The 24,214-nt window shown below is 36.2% G+C and overlaps 1 protein-coding gene and 1 long non-coding RNA gene across 2 annotated transcripts in view; both read left to right on the forward strand.

The window, feature by feature from the left end:
* LOC137278447 (sodium/potassium/calcium exchanger 1-like) overlaps positions 1–22,073 on the forward strand; it is a 35,970-nt gene extending 13,897 nt beyond the window's left edge. The window contains exons 4-8 of the mRNA XM_067810777.1: positions 6,249–6,589; positions 7,080–7,214; positions 12,338–12,457; positions 13,758–13,894; positions 14,417–22,073. Of these exons, the coding sequence (XP_067666878.1) occupies positions 6,249–6,589; positions 7,080–7,214; positions 12,338–12,457; positions 13,758–13,894; positions 14,417–14,666 (983 nt within the window). The 3' untranslated portion in view covers positions 14,667–22,073. The remainder of the gene's footprint in view (positions 1–6,248; positions 6,590–7,079; positions 7,215–12,337; positions 12,458–13,757; positions 13,895–14,416) is intronic.
* LOC137278448 (uncharacterized) overlaps positions 1–24,214 on the forward strand; it is a 106,045-nt gene that overhangs the window by 76,043 nt on the left and 5,788 nt on the right. The gene's annotated exons all lie outside the window — the stretch shown is intronic.

A 24,214-nucleotide genomic window follows, 5' to 3' on the forward strand; every position in this document is an offset into this window, starting at 1 on the left:
GTCAAGGTTGAAAGTACATTAGGTATTGGTATGGATTATACTTGTGTGAAAGTTTCAACTTAGAGATCACAATGATCAATGAAAGTCCATTGCTTATGGCTAGATGCTGGTTGTGTTCTGAGGCAAGCTGGCTTCATGTTCAACTGTCAATGGATGCTTTAATGCCAAACAGTTGTCAGGGATACTGGTTAAATTGGGTGATGCAGGTCAGCTGTCAGGGATATAATTGTCAATAGACCGATCCAGTCTGTCAGTCAAAATTGGCAATTTGGCCAATCAGCAGGCCGGGTGTGAATTGTGGATTTGTCAGATTTATTTCTGGGGTCAAACGATGCCTGCAAAGCGATGTGCTTCAATTTATGCCATTCACACTCCCAATATCTATTATACATTGCTGCGATTTGATGAGTACCTTAAAAAAACCATTTTGATGAACTAGACAAAAATTTTGAGGTGGATCAAGGAATGCGATCGGCCTCATGGTCAGTCAGTTGTCGACACCATCTTTCTCGAAACCTACGTCTACTCGGAGTTGAAAATTTGCATGAATTTCCACACTGTCACACATGTGTAAAATGATTACCAATTAGATGACGAAAACTAGCAGTTTAAGACTTTGCAAGTGTTACAGACATGGACGATTTTTGTAACTAAAAAAAATTGTTTTTGCTCAACGTTTTAGTCAATATTGGGCATTGAGTTGGTAGACCATAAAGCTGAAATGAAAAGGCCATGATACAATGTAAACAAAACTGCCAGCGATCTGCTTTCAATTAGGGATGACCAAAATAGCAAAACTTTTTGCATTAAAGAACAATATGATGGATATTGTTGCCTTTGATCAAACATTTTATGATGTTGTCAAGTTTCAGGAGCACAATCTGAAGGGCTACTGTGCAGTACAGTCTTTGTTAGTAGTGTAAAATATTTGAGGAGTAATATTTTTTATTCAAAGTTACAGCATCAGCATATGCCTACCACGTAATATCCAAAATCTGAAAAGCATTTTCCAGTGAGTGTCTATAAAACCATTCCTTAAATATTTCAGAATTTCCATAAAGAGATGTGGATTGAGACGAAAACTGTGCGAGAAGAATAAGTGAATATCATTTGTTTTTAATTTTGTTACAACATAATTTTTTACATGCAGGAGAGGTACACTGGTACACTTTAGGAATAACACAGTCATTAAAACTGTCACTATAATTATTTCACTGGAAATGATAGCAAGATATCTTTTTAGAATCTTGCATCCTTTAGTTAACATAGAAAGGACATAAAATAAATAATAATATAATCAATTATGAATAATTATACCTAACTGACTGACACATTAGATTCATGTGGTTAGAAAACAAACCTGACACTCAAACACTAATGACATATCATGGCAGAGCAATAACTTGGCACTAACTTAGTTTCTTGGCTCCTGCTGAAGATATTGTTTTTAAAATAATATATTCACTAATAAGATTATTCTGAAAGTGATCACTCATATCCTAGCTCATATAAAAGTTATATGAACATCTCGAGAGTTTGAAACAAAGAGGCAAATACTACATTTTGGCCTCACCCTGGTCAGGCGTTATTTACTCTTGGAACAGAATAACTGACAAAATCTCAGTTGACTTTTCATGTGACTGGAATGAATATGACCCAGATTTGATGTAATACTTCATGGAAATCTCCAGTTTTGGGGGAGGTTACCAATGTTTCTTAACTGAGCCAAAGTGTTGTTTATTAAGATGTTGTTCTTGACAAATTGTTCAAGGTTTGTTGATGGTTATTTGGAAAATTAGCTTCATAATAAATTGTACACTGGTTTGCAGAGTGGGAATGCTTTAGGACATTTTCATGTGTGTTTCCTAAAGTTTTGACATGACCTTTACCTCATATTGAAACAACTATAATATATTTTTGACGACACTAGTAAGTATTCCAGAAAAGGAAAATGATCAGATTTTGTATGATGTCCTCCAGGGATATGGTCTCAGACGTATTAAAATAAAGATTACTAGTATCATTGTTTAGGAAGCAATGATGTCCATATATAATTGTATTGACAAAATGCTTTGAACTTTTGATATATTGCACCTTATATGTGCATTATTATTATTATCTCTTAAGAAACCTAGTTAATGTTTTTAGTAACTGTGGACCCTCTGTTCAGAGATTTTCCTATTTCTGGAAGATGGGTCAGTGTACAGGTGCAGAGTGTATCTTGGATCTTCTTTGTGTTATGGTGGTGTTATATATCTGAATATAAACGCTGGCAGTTCATGAAGTCCAGTATTGTGGATGTTTATGAATTAGGGTTCCACAACAAAGTACACACAGAAAAGTAAATTGGAAAGGATGATTGAAAAAATATATTTCCATATATTCAGAGTCATTTTAGGATGGTGTACAGATAAATTTTGCTGAGATTTGCTGAAGATTAGCTGCTGAATATTTGCTTCTGCGAATGTCCAGATAGATCTACCAGCATGGAAACATACTGTACTGTTTACAAGCTCAATCACCTCCCCAGATTCCCATAATAAGATCAAATAGGTCACAATGCAATTGATTTGTTTACATTAACATAAACAGAAAAAATATATCACACAAAGTAGTGAACGGGAGATATTTTTCTGCCTTGCTCATAAAAGGTAGAAACCTATGATTTCACATAAATGATTTGAACTAAATTTGAATATCGGATAAATGATCAAACTGAAGGCACCTCACGCAGTCTTGGCAATATGTTTGTAGATACCGAAACGATCTTCAGCTTGAACATGTGGTTGTGTTCAGGGGATTTATAAAATTACAATGGGAATTTAGGGAGTCTTTGAAGGGCATTTAGACGTGATACACATAAAGACAAAAGAGATTTTATGGATGACAACTTCTTTATTATGAAGAGTCAAGACATTTTCGACATTTTCGACATTTCTGTTCACCATGAATCGTTCATCTTTCAGATTTTTTCAGGAAACCAACATTTGTCAAGCTGTACTTTCTTTTGCCACCTAGTTCATATAACTACTTAACTATTTTAATAAAATATGTGTATAGATACAATCTCAGCCTGTATTTGTTTATTGTTTGTGACAGCTGTGGGGAATTGCCCAGTTTTATGAAAACAGTGAAAATAAAGTCATGCCAAGAGAATAGCAATTATTAGCGGAAAGGCAAGGACAGGCTTGCCGATTTACTGCAGTGTTGAGACTGCCAATCACCACAACATCTTCCGTACCTGTAATTAGGAGTAGATAACGTCAGCAGCGAGGTTGAAAGATGGAAATAAATAAAAAGAACTCCCATAATCTCTTTATCATTAGGATGGTTATCTCAATATTCAAGAGAATGAGATTCAGGTTTGAGTTAAGTATGACAGGGAAGTTTTTGCTTTGATAGAGAAAAAGGGTTAAAGAAATTTCATCCTTAAAAATGATGGTTAAACATCATCAAATTGATTATTTCCACATAATAGTTTGTCATGAACAAAATTGTCCTGTTAACTAAACATACATAGAATGATAATATGCTTCTTTAACACGTCATAGCAATATTATCATCAATACCACTACATTTTCTGATTCAGATTTTCTGAACCACATTTTAACCTAAGGACTAAATGACTTTTTTCTCTTTGAGTTTTTTCTAATCACCAATTGCCCCACTGGTCACAAAATAGGTGTGGGGAAATGTCATGGGGGCAATTGTCCTGATGGGAAATTGTCCAAGTGGGGAATTGTCCTGATTGGAAATTGTCCATAAACTCACCCCAACAGAGCATCACACAGCATCATGCACCATTAAATACATTTAAAGCTTTAGTTCGTCATGAAATGGCTCTTTAATATACTGGTTAATTTGCGGGGGTTCTCATTATCAACTTTGCTGTCTCACACCTGTGAGAGATAGATGCACTCAGGATGAAGGTAGATACACTGAGATTCAGGATGAAGGTAGATGCACTCAGGATGATGGTAGACACACTGAGGATGAAGGTATATGCACTCAGGATGAAGGTAGATACACTGAGGCTGAAGGTAGATGCACTCAGGATGAAGGTAGATACACTGAGGCTGAAGGTAGATGCACTCAGGATGAAGGTAGATACACTGAGGCTGAAGGTAGATGCACTCAGGATGAAGGTAGATGCACTCAGGATGAAGGTAGATACACTCAGGATGGGGATGAAGCCATCATGTCTCTATACAGGCATCCCTCACAATAGCTCTCTTCCAAATACCACAGATTCAGTTAAACCAATGTCTCTCATTAATTTCATTATATTACCCCAAATCACACCTTTCCATCATATGCCATCATAGACACAAAGCAAAAGAAAATATGCTGGACTTCCAACTAGGGAATTCAACTGGATATCAATTTTCATCCCGATGCTTTAAATACTGAATTGTCCCCATGTCTGCGATAAAGGTTTTTGAAAACTCCACAGAGGCCTTGACTCTTTGATCCCTTAACTGATAGATTTTGAGCAAGCACAGGCAACAAAGTGTATAATCAAGATATGTTTTCTGCTGGAAATCTATGATGACACATCTGAAATTGCAATCTGGAGACGTCATCACGTACACTAAGCTGCACTGATGAACATGGGGCTAAGAACCTTGATGCTGAGAATGTGCTCTAATGTATGACAAGAGAATAGCAATTATTAGCGGAAAGGCAAGGACGGGCTTGCCGATTTACTGCAGTGTTGAAGCTGCCAATCACCACAACATCTTCCATACCTGTAATTAGGAGTAGATAACGTCAGCAGCGAGGTCGTTATTTTTTATGAAAGATAGAAAAACTCCCATAATCTCTTTATCATTAGGATGGTTATCTCAATATTCAAGAGGATGAGATTCAGGTTTGAGTTAAGTATGACAGGGAAGTTTTTGCTTTGATACAGAAAAAAATTTAAAGAAAATTTATCATTGAGTGAGTAAGTTTAGTTTTATGCTACAATCAGCAATATTTCAACTATATGGCGGTGTTCTGTAGTGATCAATCCAGTGATCAACAGCATGAGCATCAATCTGCACAATTTAGAAATGCTGACATGTGCCAAACAAGTCAGCAAGCCTGACCACCCGACCACCCGTCACCTCTTGTGACAAGCAGAGTCACCTCTTATGGCAAGCATGGTTGCTGCAGGCCTATTCTACCCCGTAGGTTCCCGGGTCAGGATATTCATCATTAAAAGTAATGGTTCGACAATATCAAACTTATCATATTTTGTAATGAACAAACACTTCTCATGTACTAAATATGTATAGGTTATAAAATGAATTTAAAGTGTTTGAAAGGCATTTAGAGAAAAAAATATGGATGATCTGATGAAATTTCAAGGCTCTGGAGTGTATTCATTACTAAGAATACAGTCCAGAATGTCGTGCATTTCATATAATATAAAAGCTGATATCCATAAATCCCCATTAAAACATTATTTTCTTTTACATTTTTTTCTGCAGGCTAATGTTAAGAATATATTCTTTTTTCTCTCTCATAGAGCTATGGAATGTTTCTAGAAAAGAAGTACCAAAACAGAAATATGGCAATAGAAATTAATTATTCAACTTAATGTTGTTGACAAAGCAAGGTTATTTTTGTTATCAGCAGGTATATAGTGCAAATGTATAAGCAGAACAAGCTATAGTAAACACAAGACTATGTGATAATGTTTTTCTTTTGTCCATTATGAAAACTGTACCTTAACTTTTGATTTTTCAGAATGTTTATCATTAGTCTTTTTAGAGTTAAGCTTAATAACAGTCTCTCTAATGCTCATTACAATAGATGATGCTGTGCGAGATTTTAAAAAGGAAAATAGACAACACAGGGATCTGAAACAGTGTTCATTGAATATCTATGTAGCCAGTAGCACTGGCCAGACACGATTTTAATTAGACCAGGCCAATGTTTTGCTAGATAATGTTGTACTCTCAACCCTGAGAGTAACGCCTTCAAAAACCTAGTCACAATTTAGATGCTTTCTTACAGACAGTGACAAGCACGTGATGTAGACACCACATGTGGTGGAAGAGCTAATCAATTGGTATAAATGTGTGATAGAAGTATGTGTTCAGAATGTGTGGCAAAGCTGAATGATTGCTATCAAACTGTGAAGGAATGATTAACTGTCAAGCATTAGTTATAGCTGGATAGGATCATTAAGTGATGAGCATTCTTTTTGATTTCAGATTTGTTTTCCAAGTTATGACACCATATTTACATTTGTTTTACAGAGAAAGTTCAAGACAAGGCAGTAGCTCTCCATGCAATGGCTAGCCTACAGCTTATGATTAATATGGATTCCAAAGATGGTGCCAAGCAGAATGGCAATGTGGACCAAGACAACAATATGCAAGTTAATGTCATCTCTAACGGCAAGGTGTCACCTGCTTATGATTCTACAGGGTCACTGAGAAAAGGCAGTCCTTCTGTGAGTCAAGAAACTGCCTTAACAATAGTTGAGCAGGAACCAGATCAGAATGGTAAAGTGACCCGGCGAGATGTCAACGTTGCTGTAGATGGAAAACAAGAAGGCGATGACGAAGCCCAGAGTAGCAATGATTCAAAATCAGAGGTGAGATACCTTTCTCTTACCTAAAATATCATGCATAATCACCCAAGGATGTGGCTGGAATTTTAGGAATATCTAATGTTTCAAAAGTATTGGAAATGCAGGATTATGCTGAGAACAAAAAAAAATGTTCTGATAATAAATCCTGTTCTCCCTGTATTAATGTCAGAGAAGTTGTGGGGTAGGTAGCCAAGTGATTGCAGAATTTGCTAGTCATGTGTGAAGCATGTTTCTTTTGTTCCACATCATGGTTTTGGTCAAATATTGCTAAAACTGGTTTAAAACTTCACTCACTCACTCACTCAATCACTCACTCACTCACTCTGAATATTAAATCATATCTTTCTTTGCTCTTTGCATTACCTCTATGTTACTATGCATCATAAATACAGGATTAAATTCCCATCACAGAGTTTTCTCCCCTGTATATTGTCCTCAGTTAGAGTTACTTCCCTTGTACATTATCCTGAATCAGAGTTATTTGTTCTTGCAGACCCCAGGATGGGAGGAGGAAGAGGAGCCACTTGACCTTAGCTGGCCAGACACCTGTCGAAAACGTTGCACCTATGTTTTCCTGGCACCCATTGTATTCCCTCTGTGGTTCCTCCTGCCAGACGTCAGAAGAAAGGTAATATGCAAACAAATACAGAATGTCTTGAAAGACTGCCACCACTACTGTGTTCATGGCTTGTTGAGCTGCTACCTCAAAGTCAGTCACAAGTGAATAATGATGGTTTTGACTTTAAGCGTCTGCTCCTCAAGCTGAAGGCCTGGATTTGATACCCCCTTGGGTACAATTTGTGAACCCCTGTTCTCATGTCCCCTGTCATGATATTGCTGGAATACTGCTAAAAGCGGCCTTAGAAATACTCACCTATTTGCCTTTATTTGAGGATGTTTCAGAAATTTGTGTAGATGGCTTCTTTTGGAGAGCACATGCAGCTTGAAACATAGTTTGTGTCATCAGTATAGAGGGGAAAATATATTGGTATATAAATATATAAATTAGTATAGATATAGATAGAAAAGTATTTGTTTAGATTGAATGAAAGCTGTACCAACTGATGATGAAGCTGTTGTTCAATGACTAAAACTGAGCCACACTCCAGCTTACTGATGTCAATATGACCTTGTTTTCTCAGGGAGCACTGATGGTCCCTCATGGATTGAAAAATTAATACCTTTCAAAGCATTCCACAAGAAGCATGCTGTTAGTTTCTGATAATCCCCTACATACCTACAGGCTGCTAGCAGAGCATCAGATGATATCCAAAGTGTGCTTATCAACATTGCAGAAAATGTATTGTGTCAGGAATGAACTAACAGAATAGTGTAGTGCCTGAAATTGTCATTTAGTTTTCATCAGATATTGATTTCTAAATGAATGATCACCATGACACTGTGACTACCATGACACTGTGATTGCCATGACACTGTGATTGCCATGACAAACTCAAGAGCCATTGATGCTTTACTGCAGAACAGAATCCCAATCAAATACATAACACTTGCCCATAAACGCTTTATCTCATTAAGGGCATTGACACATTCATGATAAATTTGATATCAGTCTAATTAAGCTTTCTTTTTAACAACCTTCCGATATCTTCAAACTAAGCAAGCACCTTAACTCATCCTTCTTGCTTAGACTGGATACAAATTAAAAACTCAACACCCAATTGGATTAGAAAATCTGGGAAGGAGATACACAGTTTCATGTCTGACAGCAGTCTTTGCCCTCCATGATTCCTAGATCACATGGAATCTACTGATGGAGACATTTTGACCTTTGTAACATGGCTTCATTCCTGATTCAGGTGGCATTGTAATTTTATGATGTATTGATATGCTATTAAAAAGTCTGATACAAGTCTTTTCTATGTAGGGTAAAGGTTTAACGTCTGTTGCTTGATGAAAATATGATATTGGTACCTGTGTGTTCTATGTGCCTATTCCTGTTGTATCTCAATGTGGTGCACAGCAATAAAGGGAATTTTAGAGCATCATGTTAGAAACATTTTCTGTTTATTGGTGTCTTTATACGCCATCGTAGAAGAGATGGACAACATGATGGAGAAAGTATAATACATTGTACTTCCAAGTGTTGTGTTCCTCATAATACAATAGTTGACATTGATAAAGCTCCATTGTTATGTACAGTTGTGTAATGAACATATAGGTATATAGGTACCATGTTCATTACCCCAAAGTCCAGATAAATTATCGGTGAGCGATGGTTCATTTTTTGCCAAAATCTGAGCATATTCATTCAGATGGACACCATCTTGTGTTAAAGACATTGGTTTATCATACGGTAAGAACCAGTGGGTTAAATTTCTGACAAAGGGACATGTGACGACCATTTCTCGTCTACCCTGTGGTGATATTAATGAAATATTAATGAAACATTAATGAAATATTAATGGAATATTGATGGAATGTTTCTATAAGCAGCTTACAACCATACTTACTCACTCTTTTAAAAGGTTTTCATGATGCAGTCTTTTCTTTTGGAAGTATCCAGAATTATTTTGAGGACCATTGTATCTTGTTAAAAAGCGGTGTAAAACTAAACTCACTCACTCACTCTTATTGAAAATGATGGGACTAAAACATTGTTTTATCATGACATGAATGGTTATCTGATTCGGCTGTTTGTTCTGATGGACCAGTGTAATGTTCTGTGATGTATACACAGTTTATTCAATTTTACAATATGCCCTTTTGCTGTTTCAGACAATTTTTAAAATGAAATGACAAAATGTAATATACAACCAATCCGGACTGGAATATAACACAGTTATAAAAAAACCTTCTATTGCACCAATGATGAATTGGATCTCTGATCAACATTTTGGTCTTGTTGATAATAAATTTATTAGTTTGCTAGAGTCTGGCACTTTATATATTCTACATATGTAACACCAGCATTTTTCAGATATTTACTGAACTCTAAGTGTTAGATGTCATCTGTTTGGGGATTTATGTTTTGTAGTAAAACCTTAGTGTACAATTTCCAATGAATATCCACCTGTTCACAAATAAGGACAATCTCTTAACTATTTTGTTCAGCATTTCATTAGATAAGAAAACTTCCGTAAGTTTCCATTCATATTTGAAGTGTCATGCAGAAGTTTGGTAGTACTGCCTTGTGTGTTAGTTGAAGATACTGCCTTGAAGATACTGTTAGTTGATGGGACGTCTATTTGAGTGTCTCCTTTTTAAATGAAGATCTGAAGAGCCCATATACATGTTTTGGAGAGTTAATGAGATGTTTGTCAGACAGATCACAGAGTTATCACTACTGTGTAGTCTGACTGAATCTTGATCAGTGGGCTCATTGACTACTGATTCAATGAGCCGACTGTATACTGCTCAAAAGAATTTAAAGAAAACATGATTTTTTAAAGTTTGATAGTTATTCTTTTACATGTTTACAGTAATACGTTTTTATTACTTCCAACATTGGTTGTATGGAAACTTAGACAATCACCATGGTTGTTCTTGTTGTGGAATTCAAATGTGAGTAACTATTGAAGAGATATCACCATCTATCACTGTAGATAAGTCAAGAAAACTCAGACCAAACTTGATCTTTGTGGAATGGTCGATACAGTGGTTGGACCAATGTACTTCAATCTTCTCGCCATGAACAGCTGTCAGAAATAAATGTTTGATATTTAAATATTTAAGATCATGCATATTTCATCTCCATAACTGTCGTGACATAACTCTTGATTATGGGTGTTGCTTTCTTTCTGTTTCCACGGCAAAGACAACAACATTGGGAAAAGAGAACATTTTAGAGCACTTTATATCCCAATCTATATAACACAGAAATGACTGAGTCATTAGATCGGCCCTGAACATATATCGCAACATTGTTAACTATGTATTGAATATGTGATGTGGAAACTAAGCCTTTCCAAATCAATCAATCAGTCAATCGATCCAAGATCAATAATAGGTCTTGTGTGCGTCAACTGAAGCAGACAATATGGCCAGCACTGGCATATTTCAACTATAGCATGCAGGACCTGTAATCAATACATAGGTATTTGCTCATATACATTCAAGAAATAAGCACTTAAGCTTTTATCTTGACTGAAATGAGTTTGTAGACTATCAATCATGCAAATGTCAAAAACTGATGAGCTTCATCAAGCTGATTAGAATTTCATGAAGTAACAAAATCAAAAAGTGTGCACTTTGGGTCTAGTATTTGTGTCCAGTCTAGAATGCCAAATACCAATTGTTACATTATATGGCACTTGTGAGATGCATCATCAAATTGGGGCCACACCTTTTACTGCTAGACTGACGTGAAGCAATGACTCAGTGGAAATTAAAAATATGGGCTTTTGGTTCTGTGATGAAAAACTGCCGAGTCACGTCCTTGATCAACCAGGGTTTTATATCACTATACTGTTATGATAAATACCTTGTATTATCAATCGTCATAGCATTGTTTGAGAATGGCTTCAGTGCAATATCAACTAATTGGGCATAACATCCATTCATGACCATGCCCAGTGTCCCATGTCAGTTAAAGTTAAGTATGTTCTACATATATAACTACTGCATTGTGGAAACATGTCCAGATATATACTGAGGTCTAAGTGTTAGATGTCATATGTTTGGGGATTTTTTTTTGTAGTGAAGCCTTAGTGTACTGTTTCTAAAGAATATCCACCCGCTTACAAACAAGGACAATCTCTAACTATTTTTGTTCAGCATTTTATTAGGTAAGAAAACATTCATAAGTACCAGTAAGCTCTTTAGACAGGTGATGAATTTCCATTAATATTTGAAGTGTCATGCAGAAGTTTGGTAGTACTGCCTTGTGTGTTAGTTGAAGATACTGTCAGATGAAGGGACATCTATTTGAGTCTCATTTTTAAATGAAGATCTGAAGAACCCATATGCATGTAGTGGATAGTTAATGAGATGTTTGCCAGACAGATCACAGTTAATGTTGTCACTTTCCCCAACCATTACTGACTGTTCCCCTACTGATTATATCTTAAAGCAGCAACTTAGTTTATGGAGAAAGTTTCTGAAGTGAATATGCCAAGTTGAATTACTGAAGTGTCTCTGCACTGTGAATTACTGAAGTGAATGTACCCAGTGAAATAATGAAGAGTATGTGTCCAGTGAATTATTGAAGTGAATATGCCAAGTTGAATTACTGAAGTGTCTCTGCACTGTGAATTATTGAAGTTAATGTACCCAGTGAATTACTGAACTGTACATGTCCAGTGAATTACTGATCTGAATATACCAAGTGAATTGTGTGTGTGCAGTGAATTACTGAAGTGATATACAGAGTAAAGTATAATACCCGTAAACTACTGAAGTGATAATACTCATTGTCTAAATAAATTATATTTTCATCCATGTTTACACTTATCCAGAAATCAATTACGAAAAGAAAATACCTATTTTGCTTTCTTCTGGGGAAGGAACTCAAGTAGGCTGGAACCTTGTTATCAGCTGAAGTGATGAAGTTATAAAAAATAATTCATAAAGAGAAGATGGGTAAATAAATGGATTTAATAAATGAAAATAGAGCTTTCAGTTAGCCAAGTGGTTCAGCTGACTGCCTGCTACACTAAGAGCACAGGTTCCATTCCTCACATCAGCTCTTTGTATGTAACCAACCTCTACCGTATGAGAAACACTTGATTTCTTGAAGTCACTCTTATCTTAAATGATATAAAAACAATACATGAAATATGTGTTTACTTTCAGGAAAAGAAGAAGTGGTTTGCGTTCTCCTTTATTGGAAGTATCTTGTCGATTGCCATCTTCTCTTACGTCTTGGTGTGGTTGGCAAATGAGACTGGAACAGCCATTGACATCAAGCCTGAGGTAGGTAAACTGAATGGACATCACAGATGTGTTCAAACACTATGGAGAATGTTCGGGGTGAGAAATGACTTCTGTGACATATTTTATGTTCATTTCGGGGTGAGAAATGACTTCTGTGACATGTTTTATGCTTGAACAAGTAAATTTTCAAATTTTCATCGCCCTCGATGCAACAAATCACTTTATTTTCTTAAGTTCTTCAAACAAATAAAATCACAATGTGCAGTGTCTTATTTGTTCAGTATGTGCCCTGTTTTATAAGGAGCCCCTAATTGCTGTTGTATTCTCCGAGCTAGTCAGATACTTGAATCTTGGTAATAGTGATGTCACTGTGTTGTTCGGATGGGTTCTTCTTTTAGAACAAAAACTTCTACAGTCAACTGCCTTGATAATCTTCAGGAATATCGTAGAAATATCTTATGGAATGCCCTAGGAATAGCCATTTAGTTTGAAGTATTTTATTTGTACAGGTTTTAAAGATTGATATAGTTAAATTTGTCTTGCTATTGCTGAATATGATTGTAAAATATCACAATATTGAAAACTTCCAATATATTGTGATGATGTTTGGTTTCAAACATGCAACCCTTCACTTACTATCTTGCTGGTTTAATCCACTAGGCAACGAAGGATCACAGTAAAAAATGTAATTTTTTGTCAGTATGAACTGTGTGTCCTTTGCAAGACAGGTAGTGTGTCCTAAGTTTTGATGACCTTAACTTCAGATTTTAGTGTGCTTGTCACAGCAACGTTTAAAAATTATTCATATCAATTTGTTGAACAATTTGTTGCCGAGATGAGTAAAATGTAACAAGAAAATTCTGATACATGTTTACCAAAAACCAAGACTGATATATAGCACAATCAAATAATCTTTCTTTGAACTTGAAATAGTAACAGTAAAAACAACTATAACAAAAAAATTAAAGCACCACAATTCCCAACCTCTGGCCCTGTTACTTTCCTTTATTCAAACAGATATACAGCAAAATGAAAACTTCTATTCATGGTATAACTGAACATGAATTCATGTTTTTAAATAACCCTGTGCAGGACAACAATGTCAAACCATTGCTATTTTTTGTTGTCAAATCAGACGGCAGTTTCCAGGTACATAACCAAGTCAAAGTTTAAAGGTTAAAGGTTACACTGATGCAGGGTGGGGTGGGGTTGGGGATGGGGATGGGGTGGGAATTAGGGATGTGAGAGGGTTAAGTAAGCTGACCTTGAACACATTTGCCTTTCAGCTTGGGCATCAATTTGTTTTACCTTGACCCTGACCTGAGTTGCTCCTTTTCAGATAATGGGACTGACATTTCTGGCAGCTGGAACCAGCATCCCAGATCTCATCACAAGCGTCATTGTTGCCAAGAAAGGATATGGTGACATGGCCGTTTCAAGTTCAGTGGGGAGTAACATCTTTGACATCACTGTGGGGTAGGCTTTCCTTGAGATAGATGAATCATGAAATGTTTGATATGGATATGCAAAGGTATATCACATGATAGATGCAGTTGTCTGTTACAAGTCAGAACAGTACTTAACACTGATGTTGTAGTAAACTGACAATAGAATGCCAGATCCAACTCAGTTGGGATTTGAAACCTACAGTAGCCACAAGGGTCCTATAGCTGTAGAGTTGCTGAAGTCAGTTTGAAACAACCCATGAAGATTCGGTTTAGAATTGGTCTCCAGTATCCCATGATTGTCATGACTCACTCACTCACTCACTCACCCAACCACCCACCCACTCACTCACTCACTCACTCACTCACTCACTCACTCACTCACTCACTCACTCATGGTGGGTTCACTTTCCTGTATGATATTTTCCTACATGCAATCTTCTGTATTTATAAAAAAAAAAGTAAAATGTTAGTTCTGAGATCACATGAAACAGCACTGTTCAATGTTTGCATGAGATGAACATAAGCTAAGAACAAGTGTGTATATTTTCAGGTTGCCAGTGCCCTGGCTGCTGTGGAGCATTATCCAGGGAGGTAGAGGTATTGATGTGAGCAGCAAGGGCTTGCTGTGTTCGATTGTCCTCCTCTTCATCATGCTTGTGGCAGTCATTGTCACCATTGCCGCCAGCAAGTGGAAGATGAGCCGGACATTGGGAGCCATCATGTTTCTCCTCTACATTGTTTTCATCACCCTCAGTGTCTTGGTAGAGATTGGCATCATCCCATGCCCAGATGCCACCTAGCCCAGTCACAGATCAAAGCCACAAGGAGCTAGGCCTCATCCTGTTGCATCTTACAGGATAGCAACTGAATGACTTAAACCTTTTGTGTGATATTGTTTTATTTGAATGACAACTAGAAGATCTGAACAACAGATATAAGTCAAAACTTACAGACTGTTTGAGCTGATCTCATTTTCCAGATGTGTTGATACAATCTTCGTTTTCTTCCTGAGGACTGGGAGAATCTGAACACTGGAATACTGGATTGTCCTCATTGATGCTTTCTGTGGAACCTGTAGCATTTGAATATGGCATTTGATCAAGACTCTGCTCTGACTTGTGGGGTAATAAGATCTTATGTGTTTGCTTCCTAAAAATTGACTCAGAAAAGTCCTGATGCTATTGTCTCATCTATGGCTCAAAATTGCCGGAAGCTGTCCACTTTGGATACTGTTCTGTGTCCTTGTTGGTCTCATGATGTTATCCTTATGAGTGATATTCTCTGTAAGTAATGGAACAATTTATGAAGATTCATTGGTGTCTGACAGAACTTCGAAGAATAACTGAATGACTGAAAAATGGTTCAGATTTTCTGATTTATAAGAAGTTAGAGACGCCTATGAGGGATAGTGTCCATGACAGATAATGTCAAAGAGACTTTGTCCATGAAATACTGTAATTTGTCAAGGAGACAGTGTTTTGAGATACTTTGCCAAGGAGTAAGCATCCATATGATGTTTTGACAAGGAGACAGTGTCCATGAGAGATAGTGGCAAAGAGCCTTTGTCCATGAAATATTATGTCAATCAGACTGTGTCCATGAGAGATGGTGGCAAAGAAAGACACTGTCAGTGATGGATTGTGTCAAAGACATACAGTGCCCTTGAAACAGTGTCAACAATGACCTTGAAACAGTGTCAAAAGGAGATAGTGTTCCTGAGGCTCATTTCATCAAGTATCAGTGATGATGATAACAATTTAAAGATTAACACCGCTTTCCGACATAATTTTGCACAGATGGCCACTATTTAGTGTTTGATCAAAACAGGGTTGATTGGACCAAACGATATGGCAAATTAAAGGTGGTGGTAGTGTTGCATAATTAGTCAGTGAGAGACTGTCCATAAGATAGGTCAGTAATGACTTTCGATGAGAGACACCACAGAAGAGATACTGACAATCGAGATTGACATGACTGTTGATGAGATGAGAGCAGTGTCATTGTCTCAATGAGAGACAGTGAATGTGAGAGACTGTGAGGTGCAATCCATTTGTGATGGGAAAAGGTATCAGTTGCAGACAATGCTGGCAACATTTGTCATCTGAAAGAAAGGGATGCAAGAACAAAATGATGCAACAAACAAACGAGGAAGGCCAGCTTGTTATAATCTTGTTAATGAATCTTTCAAAGGATTGTTATCTCACAAGAGTCTGATGCAATGGAAGAATGTCTATCACTGTCCAACAGCCATTCATTCCATATCCGTGCCTATAGACCAGCCATTGATGGCACCAATGATTGCAGCCATATACATCATGTCGTATAGTGCTTTATTCATCATGGTACAGATGAGATGAGACCAGGAAGAGGTGTAACCATGCAAATATGTACATATACAGAAGACGGTGATAATTACTTTGCCATGGCAACCATACAAACAAATTATCAAATTGTTACTATGGGAACCATATAATAGCAGGCTAGTGAGTGATCTTTGATGTTGAATATTTTTCTGTATAGTTTGGAGTTTTTGAGATGGCAAAAATATTTTTTTCTAATTTACCTATGTCCAAACATTTGAACACTTCATTTTAGTCTGGTCATTATGTCTTTTCCTGTGATAAGGGGTAGCATATTTTGCCAATACGTTTTGGGATTGAAATCATTGACATATATGTTCAACAGGAGCATAAAGGACATGTAATGACATTTAATGATATAATTGAGACACTTTCAAAATGAAATAGTTATAGAACTTCATGATACAGCTAAACATAGAGTATATTCAGTGATAACATTCTGTCAAAATAGATGGAATATTTGTATTGGTCAATACAACAGTGACAAATACTGTCAAGTTAGCATCTGTGATATGTTATACCGTGTTTTCAAATGAACGGTTTGTGTTAGTATTATGCAGTTTGTTAGTTCATATGGTCTGCCTGGTTCTTCAGAAGTCTTGCAGAACATTTATTGTCTTTCAACCTTGTACATTTCTACCCATCCTAAGTCAAATTGTGCTCTGCAGCTCTGCAGACCGGTTAATCACTGTATTGAACACCCTGTGATAGATGTAAGTTGACAGGTTTATGTAACTGGTTCTCATAACCTAATCTTAAACAGTAATTCTTGTTTTTCCTCAGTTTTGTAGGAATAGGGGGACGGGGGTATGATGCACCTATGTACAGATGATAATGACCTCCTTGAAGCTTGTCATCTTTAGGGTGACTTTTTTCATGTTCTTGTACACTTTTTCATGACCCTTTCTGAGACAAAGACGTTATTATATTTTGTTAGAAACTCTTGTTTTTGTGTGTCCCTCTGTATGTCTGTTTTGACCCTCCTCTGAGACGGTCATGTTTTGTGGTGAGCATTTTTGGTTCGCTCTGACTAACCCACCCTATCAAAAATGACCGGTTCATTGTTGAAAAATTGGTTGCATGAAAAGCCAAGCGCACTTACTCAAACAGGGAAAAGTAATCACTAGACAAATGCCTCAAACTGACAGTTCTTACATGTCTATAGACCATATAGACAGTATGCAGCAAGAAATATGTTTACAGTGTATATTTCATAGATCATTGTTCTGAAATTATTTTTCTATTGCTGTAACTACAATCTGCTGTGTATACCAATCATATACGTAATGCCATTTAGCAATTGGAAAGGTGAGAAATATTTTGGATTTTTTTTAATTAACTTAACATATGTATTTTTAATTTTTAATATCACTAAAAGAGTTCTTGAAATTCTTTTTAATGATATCGAAGGAAATATAATTTAAAAACATGAAACGTACAGGCTGTATTTTCAACTCATAACACAAAGGCTCACACTTTTCAGACTGATATCTTTAAAATTGCTGAGTATACTATTGTCTTGAAGGAATGATGGAATTGTATCCCCAAAACAGAGGTGGAATAAGTGCCACTTAGCTCTACTTAATAGTTTAGAGAATTCAAGCACTGCACTTCAATATACTGATAAACTTCTGAATCTGCAATTTCATAAGTGTATTAAGTCTGGCTACAAAAATGAAAGCAAGATCAGATTCATGTATACATTGGATATGTGTATTTCAGGAAAATTCTACAGTGTAGAATGGCTCTACCATTGAAAGTATCGTTGAAAAAATTTGTCATCTGCATTTAAACTACCTGGTAAGACAGTCTCGGACAAAATATTTAATTTTACATATTGTAAGCACAGTTTGTTTATTTAACTGAAGTGGCATCTGGAAATTTTGATTTCAGTCAACCCAAATTTGTTGCTTGAGAAATCCTATGTCATTTTTTAGTGTTTTGCTTCCTAAACATAAATTTGGAAGTTTATATTATTATCATTGTTATTGAAAAACTCTGTGAGATTGTAGTTCTCAAAACACATATTGTTTAACACCACTCTCATGCAAATAAAAATAAAAACATAAAATTTAGTCATTGAACATTCTTTATTTTCTCTCTGTATTCAGACAGTTCACTTCATGATACTTTAACTGTTGCAGCATGCAAGCAGAAATCAACCAATTCCTAAGTTTTTATTGGGACAGGTTTTAGTCAATATTGCGTGTGCGGAAGTGGGTTAAAGTATCTGCAAGTCACACCAAAGGCCCAGGTTCAATTCCTTACATGGATACAATGTGTGCAGCCCATTTCATGTGTTCCCCCCTCCACTGTGATATTGCTGGAATAATTGCTAAAAGCAGCATAAAACCCAACTCACTCACTCACTCAATATTGGATGCTTATTCCTGCTGTCATGCCAAATGTTGGGTCATATGGTTTACTTGTACTTATGAGGAAAAGTATTCAAACTCAGTGAGTAGTTCAGATGTTCAATAGTCCAAGTTTCAACTCTGTTTAATAATATCTTAAAAAGAAAATCAGACTTTAACATTCCTCAAGTCATTTGAATGCTTCAGATAAGTACATGGTATAAAAGCTTTACTAGACACTGCAATGATTTTCTTGCCAAAATCAGTTTACATACATTTTAAGTCTATCTGTATTTTATTCTCTTAATGAAACTTAAAGATAGAACTTCAAGCCATGATTTGTTATTAGATTTTCTTATAAAATATGTTGAAATAACCATTGGCAGAATGAAATACTATTAGCATGACAACATCTTCAAGCATTTAGTCATATTAAGTTCCCATTCTGAATGAAAAGAATTAATTACAAAATGTTGATTGCTGTAAGTTTAATGGCAAATTCAGAAGAATGGCAATTTTGATGACAATTGTCATTTCTGTAGGTAATTGGTTGATCAAATGGGTTTGAATATTTGTGAAAAATATTTTTTTCAGTTTTATGCTTGCAAGTCCTTCCTATGTTTCTGTTGGTGTTTGGAAGATGACTATCTATGTATAAATTTTGCATCAGAAAGTCGCTTAGGTATGATAGAAGTGAATTATTCCATCCACAAGTTTCACTTCATCTGTGTATGTAAATCCATGAATATTGTTTTATATTCCATTTCCAGGCATATCAGCTTACATTTGAGGCTTGTGACAGTGGTATTTTGTCTTAACACCCTTGCAGCAAGGAAGTGGCATTTAACATACAGTTCATAAGTTCAGTTTGTGGAACTTTTCAAACACAAAATATATCTGATCTTTAGACATGAAAGCCATGTATATCCCACTCCTGTCTTCAATCCTTTTTTTAAACAAAATATTTTGTGTAACATACATGTCATGTAACCTTATGTAGATATGTCTTCATTCATTCTTGTAAAAAAAAACAATCTGTGATGCAAATATGTATAAAGTTATGATTGTGTTTGTTTTCAGTGAAATTGTTTTGATTAGTTTTCCAATCACGTGTTATTGGAAATTTCTGTTAACATCTCCAATGTGTAACATATATAAGTTTTCATCTTTTCATATAGCCAACTAGACATGTAAATAGTTGTGCTTTGATATGAACTGTTTTGTTCCTTCAAACTGCAAAAGTGGGATTGTAAGTAAATTTATGAATTGGCAAGTCACATAATTAGTCAGCTTATGTAGATCAATTTATCATTATTGTGCCTGTGTAAATTGCATATTTTTCTCTGGTAGAAAACACTTATTTTTCTACTCATACTTGTTAGTTTAAGTGTTCGATCTCACGTGCATTCCACATGATGTAATAAATATGTTGTTGGATGGTTGCATCCTTTAATGTGCTCTTGATTATACACTTTTCTTGTGATCTCAGTGTCTTACCATGACGACATGTTTAAACATGATATTCTACCAATTCTATTTTTACCAAACAAATAATAGGTGTTCCATCCATTGTAGTCATTATTCTGATTGCGTTTTTGCTTCTACTTCCTTTCTGAACATTTGCACAGTTATCATTGAAATTGGCACACATTCTTTATCTTGGAGTCAGAAATATACTTTAGTAATATTTTATTATGTTACCCAACCACTTCACATTTTGTCACTCTCCTTCAATGCCATACTTGTATGTCAGATGTCATAGTACAGTGTTAGGAAAAAACAAACACAATCTCAATTAATTGTTATTAGTCTGATCCCAAAAGCCTATCCTAAGTTAGAAGATGATCAAGTGTTTCTTACATTATTGTAAATGCACGAGAAGCCGCCTTGAAATCGAGTTTGTAGGTGGCTACTGACTTATCACGGGTTAGTCCAAGTTTGTTTACAAGTATTGTTTTTGTTTTGATGGTGTTGATTTCACTTGTTGATGTTTCAGTAACTTCGAGTTTTGAAAATGTGTGCAGCAGTTATCTTTTTTCTGTATGTCAGAATAAATCCCACATACTACACCCTACTGCATGTGTCAACTTCTGATACATTAGATCCCAGCCTAGATACAAACACCCTACTGCATGTGTCAACTTCTGATACATTAGATCCCAGCCTAGATACAAACACCCTACTGCATGTGTCAACTTCTGATACATTAGATCCCAGCCTAGATACAAACACCCTACTGCATGTGTCAACTTCTGATACATTAGATCCCAGCCTAGATACATACTGGTACATCCTACTGCATGTATCATCTTGTGATACATTAGATCCCAGCCTAGATACTTTATCCTATTGAAGTATTAAAATCCAGCCTAGATACTTCATCCAATGGCTTGTGTCAACTTGTGATGAATGTTATTGTGCCTTAGATTTTACATCTTCACATCTCCTCTGACAGTCTCGAACACACATCCTACCCCCCATCCCCCACCCCATCACAAAAGGCACTCACAGGGTCAATACAGCCATTTTATCAGCTGTTTTTAACATTCCACAAGCATTTGTGTTGAGGTAAGCAAAGCACATACTTCTCCTTCCACCAATATTTACTTCGAAAGGTATTCTACTTACTGGTACCTACCTTCAAGACTGTGTTTTATTTTGGGCGCGAAACTGAAGAAAAGACCAGTGGAACTAAATATTTTGAGGTGAAAGTTAATCAAAAATAATTAGGGATTTTCAGTGTTTTCAAAAAGAAAAGTTGTTAAAGAATATATGCACAGTGTCATGTCAAATGCAAATTTGTTTTATCTTTCCAAAAACACAGGTTAAGAAACATTGCAGTAAAACAGTCAAATTGCTTACAGGTAAGCACGTGAAAGCCCTATTAATGAAATCTTTCATGCGAAAACAAACAGGCACAGTGGACAGAAGCAATTAGTGATACGTGATTGCCAAAGAGTCAGTGGCACTAACTTCTTTTGTAGGTTTGTCAGTAATGAAAAGAGTTTTGACAGTATTTTGGCTATTAATGATGTTCATCTTACCTCTCACATTTGTGCAAAATATTTCAGTACTTTTCAGTAGTTCTTTGATGTGTATTAAGTTGTTATGTGTCCCTTCATGGTCGCATTTACAACCCCTGACGTCCCTTTGTGACCCCATTATGGATTCCTTACTTTCCCACATGATGTTATATGTATGTCAACGTATTCATCATCCTTCAGTTCATCTTGTACAAGCAGGATTTTCCGTCCAAATATGATATGATGAATGAGACGTATGTTTTGCATTTATTCTAGTTGTCCTATTCCCGTGTTTTTGCACGTTGACAGAGTAAACCATCCGTCCCAACGATTGTCACTTTCTCTCTCTCTCTGGTCTAGAAGCAGGCCTCCATCAGAGGGTCTCCATGTATAGATATATTTATTCTTTGTTGTTGCGCTTATAATGTAAATAATACATATTTCTTGTTTGAATAAAAGTCTAAAAATATGCATGAGCATTTTATTTGTTAAATCATCCGTATGAAAGGTGACAAATTGGTGTAATTGAAATTAGGATGTAGAGTATATACTTGTGTTGACACTTTCAGGAGAAGAAGTCTGGATTCTTTCTTAATACTATCATATTTACCTTGCCATGGAAGATTATATGAAAATGAACTATGTGTTCACAAACTTTCTTCTCAGTAGCATATGGACAATTATTTATTGTCTTGGAAACCATAGTTCTAATATTTAGTAATCTGAAAGTATCACATTTCTTTGTGGTATAATCAATACTTGTCTGTTGAAGTCAAACTTGAAAGTTGGTGTCCTGCATGTCGCTGATATTTTGAAATATGCTGGAAAGTATCAAATACTATCCTGTATACATTCCATGCTTTGTTACGTGTTTTCACCTAAAGGCTTGACGTTGAAGCTAGTGGATTACATGTTTCCAATATTTTGTAGTAGTCTGGAATTTACCAGGGTGACATCTTATCCCTGTATTGTTTGATACTCAATTCTCATTTTCAGCTGAAGTCAAGACAAACTGGTACACTGTAGGCCTGTCATATTATAATGTGGCAATAAGTAGGCTGCCAGTTGAATAACCCACTGCGCCCATGCCTTGTTTTATGGAATCAGCGAGACTCATACAGAATAGAGCATCCCTGATGAAATAGATAGAAGTAAATAATGAAACACTTGCAGTAACCACAGCAGACCATTGCAAGATCTACTGTACAAGGTCTTCATGTCATAAGCACATAGTATCAACTATTGAACACCACAGATGTTCGCAAAAAGGTGATCTATCCTGCCACAAGCTGCGCCCATCACAGTAATACCCAACAATAATCAAAACTGTAAAGAGAGGGGAAGTATGGAAATCTACACACATCTGCAACAGAACCTTTTGAACTTTCCTGTAGGACAACGATCCATCTGCAGGCGGTGGGTCGCTTCGTGGCTAAAGCCAACAGCATCACGCCAATGGCCCGGGTTCAATTCCTCGTGGATACAATGATTCAAGCACATTCAATGTGTCCCTTGATATTTCATAAATATTGCTAAAATATTCATACATTGCTGTATATACCAAATCACTCACTCCCCCCAAAGAGCGGCAAATCCCGGTAAAGACTTCAATTACATACACCTACCGTAGTGTGTTCGAATGCTAGGTTAGTAGTGGTATTTTCTCTAGGTTTGCCATTCCCTTGTTAGTGGCTTTCACCGAGGAGGTAGAAGTTTATATCTATGTTTGTTAAACCAATCCCAATCACTGATTTTAATAACAATGTTAAACCGTAAAGGATATTACGGAGGAAAATCTGGTTGGTACATGAACAAGAAGACAAAATCAGTGTTAATGACATTTACTTGCTTATATAATAAACCTAGGTTAAGACAAACTCAGAGGAACACTAATTTTTGTTTGTTTTAACTGTTGCTCGTATGCAGTTCACAGCTCGACTAAAATGTACAGTACCAAATTTGAGATATAAACATTGCATCACATCCGTCAGTTCATTATAAAAGTGATATATTTATAACATGCCTGGTTATGAGTATTCAAGCTTTTGGCCACCCCATGAGCTCTACCGGTGCCTTCTATGCTATGGAAGAAAGGGAACTTCTGTCAGTCACACTCCTACGTATTCTGCGAGAGCAGGACAATTCCCACCCGGACAAATGCCACCAAGAGAAATGCCACCTGGACAATTCCCACCTAGGGCAATTCTCACCTAGGACAATTCCCATCCCGTTATTTTCACTATAATCCCCACCATACCACATGAAGTTTTTACTTCGTGCAATATTCACTTTGATAAAATATAAACTTGATGAAGATCAAATGTTTATAAAACCAGTTTATTTGAGCTTGGGTGCTGCTTTAGTACAATATACATATTCAGAGATGGTGCCAAAAGGAGACCTATTTATTAAAATAACATTGAGAAATATGTATTGTGAGCAAGTGCTTGACAGATCAAGTGTTTTTAAAATAAATAAATGTTGAAACTGAATCATGTTCTTCGTGCTACTTTTATTTTGGGGTGGGAATTGTCCTAGGTGGGAATTGTCCGGGTGGCATTTGCCCGGGTGGGAATTGTCCTAGACCCGCATTCTGTTGACCCAAGATATA

Source organism: Haliotis asinina, chromosome 3 (genome assembly GCF_037392515.1).
Source record: "Haliotis asinina isolate JCU_RB_2024 chromosome 3, JCU_Hal_asi_v2, whole genome shotgun sequence".
Classification (NCBI taxonomy): domain Eukaryota; kingdom Metazoa; phylum Mollusca; class Gastropoda; order Lepetellida; family Haliotidae; genus Haliotis; species Haliotis asinina.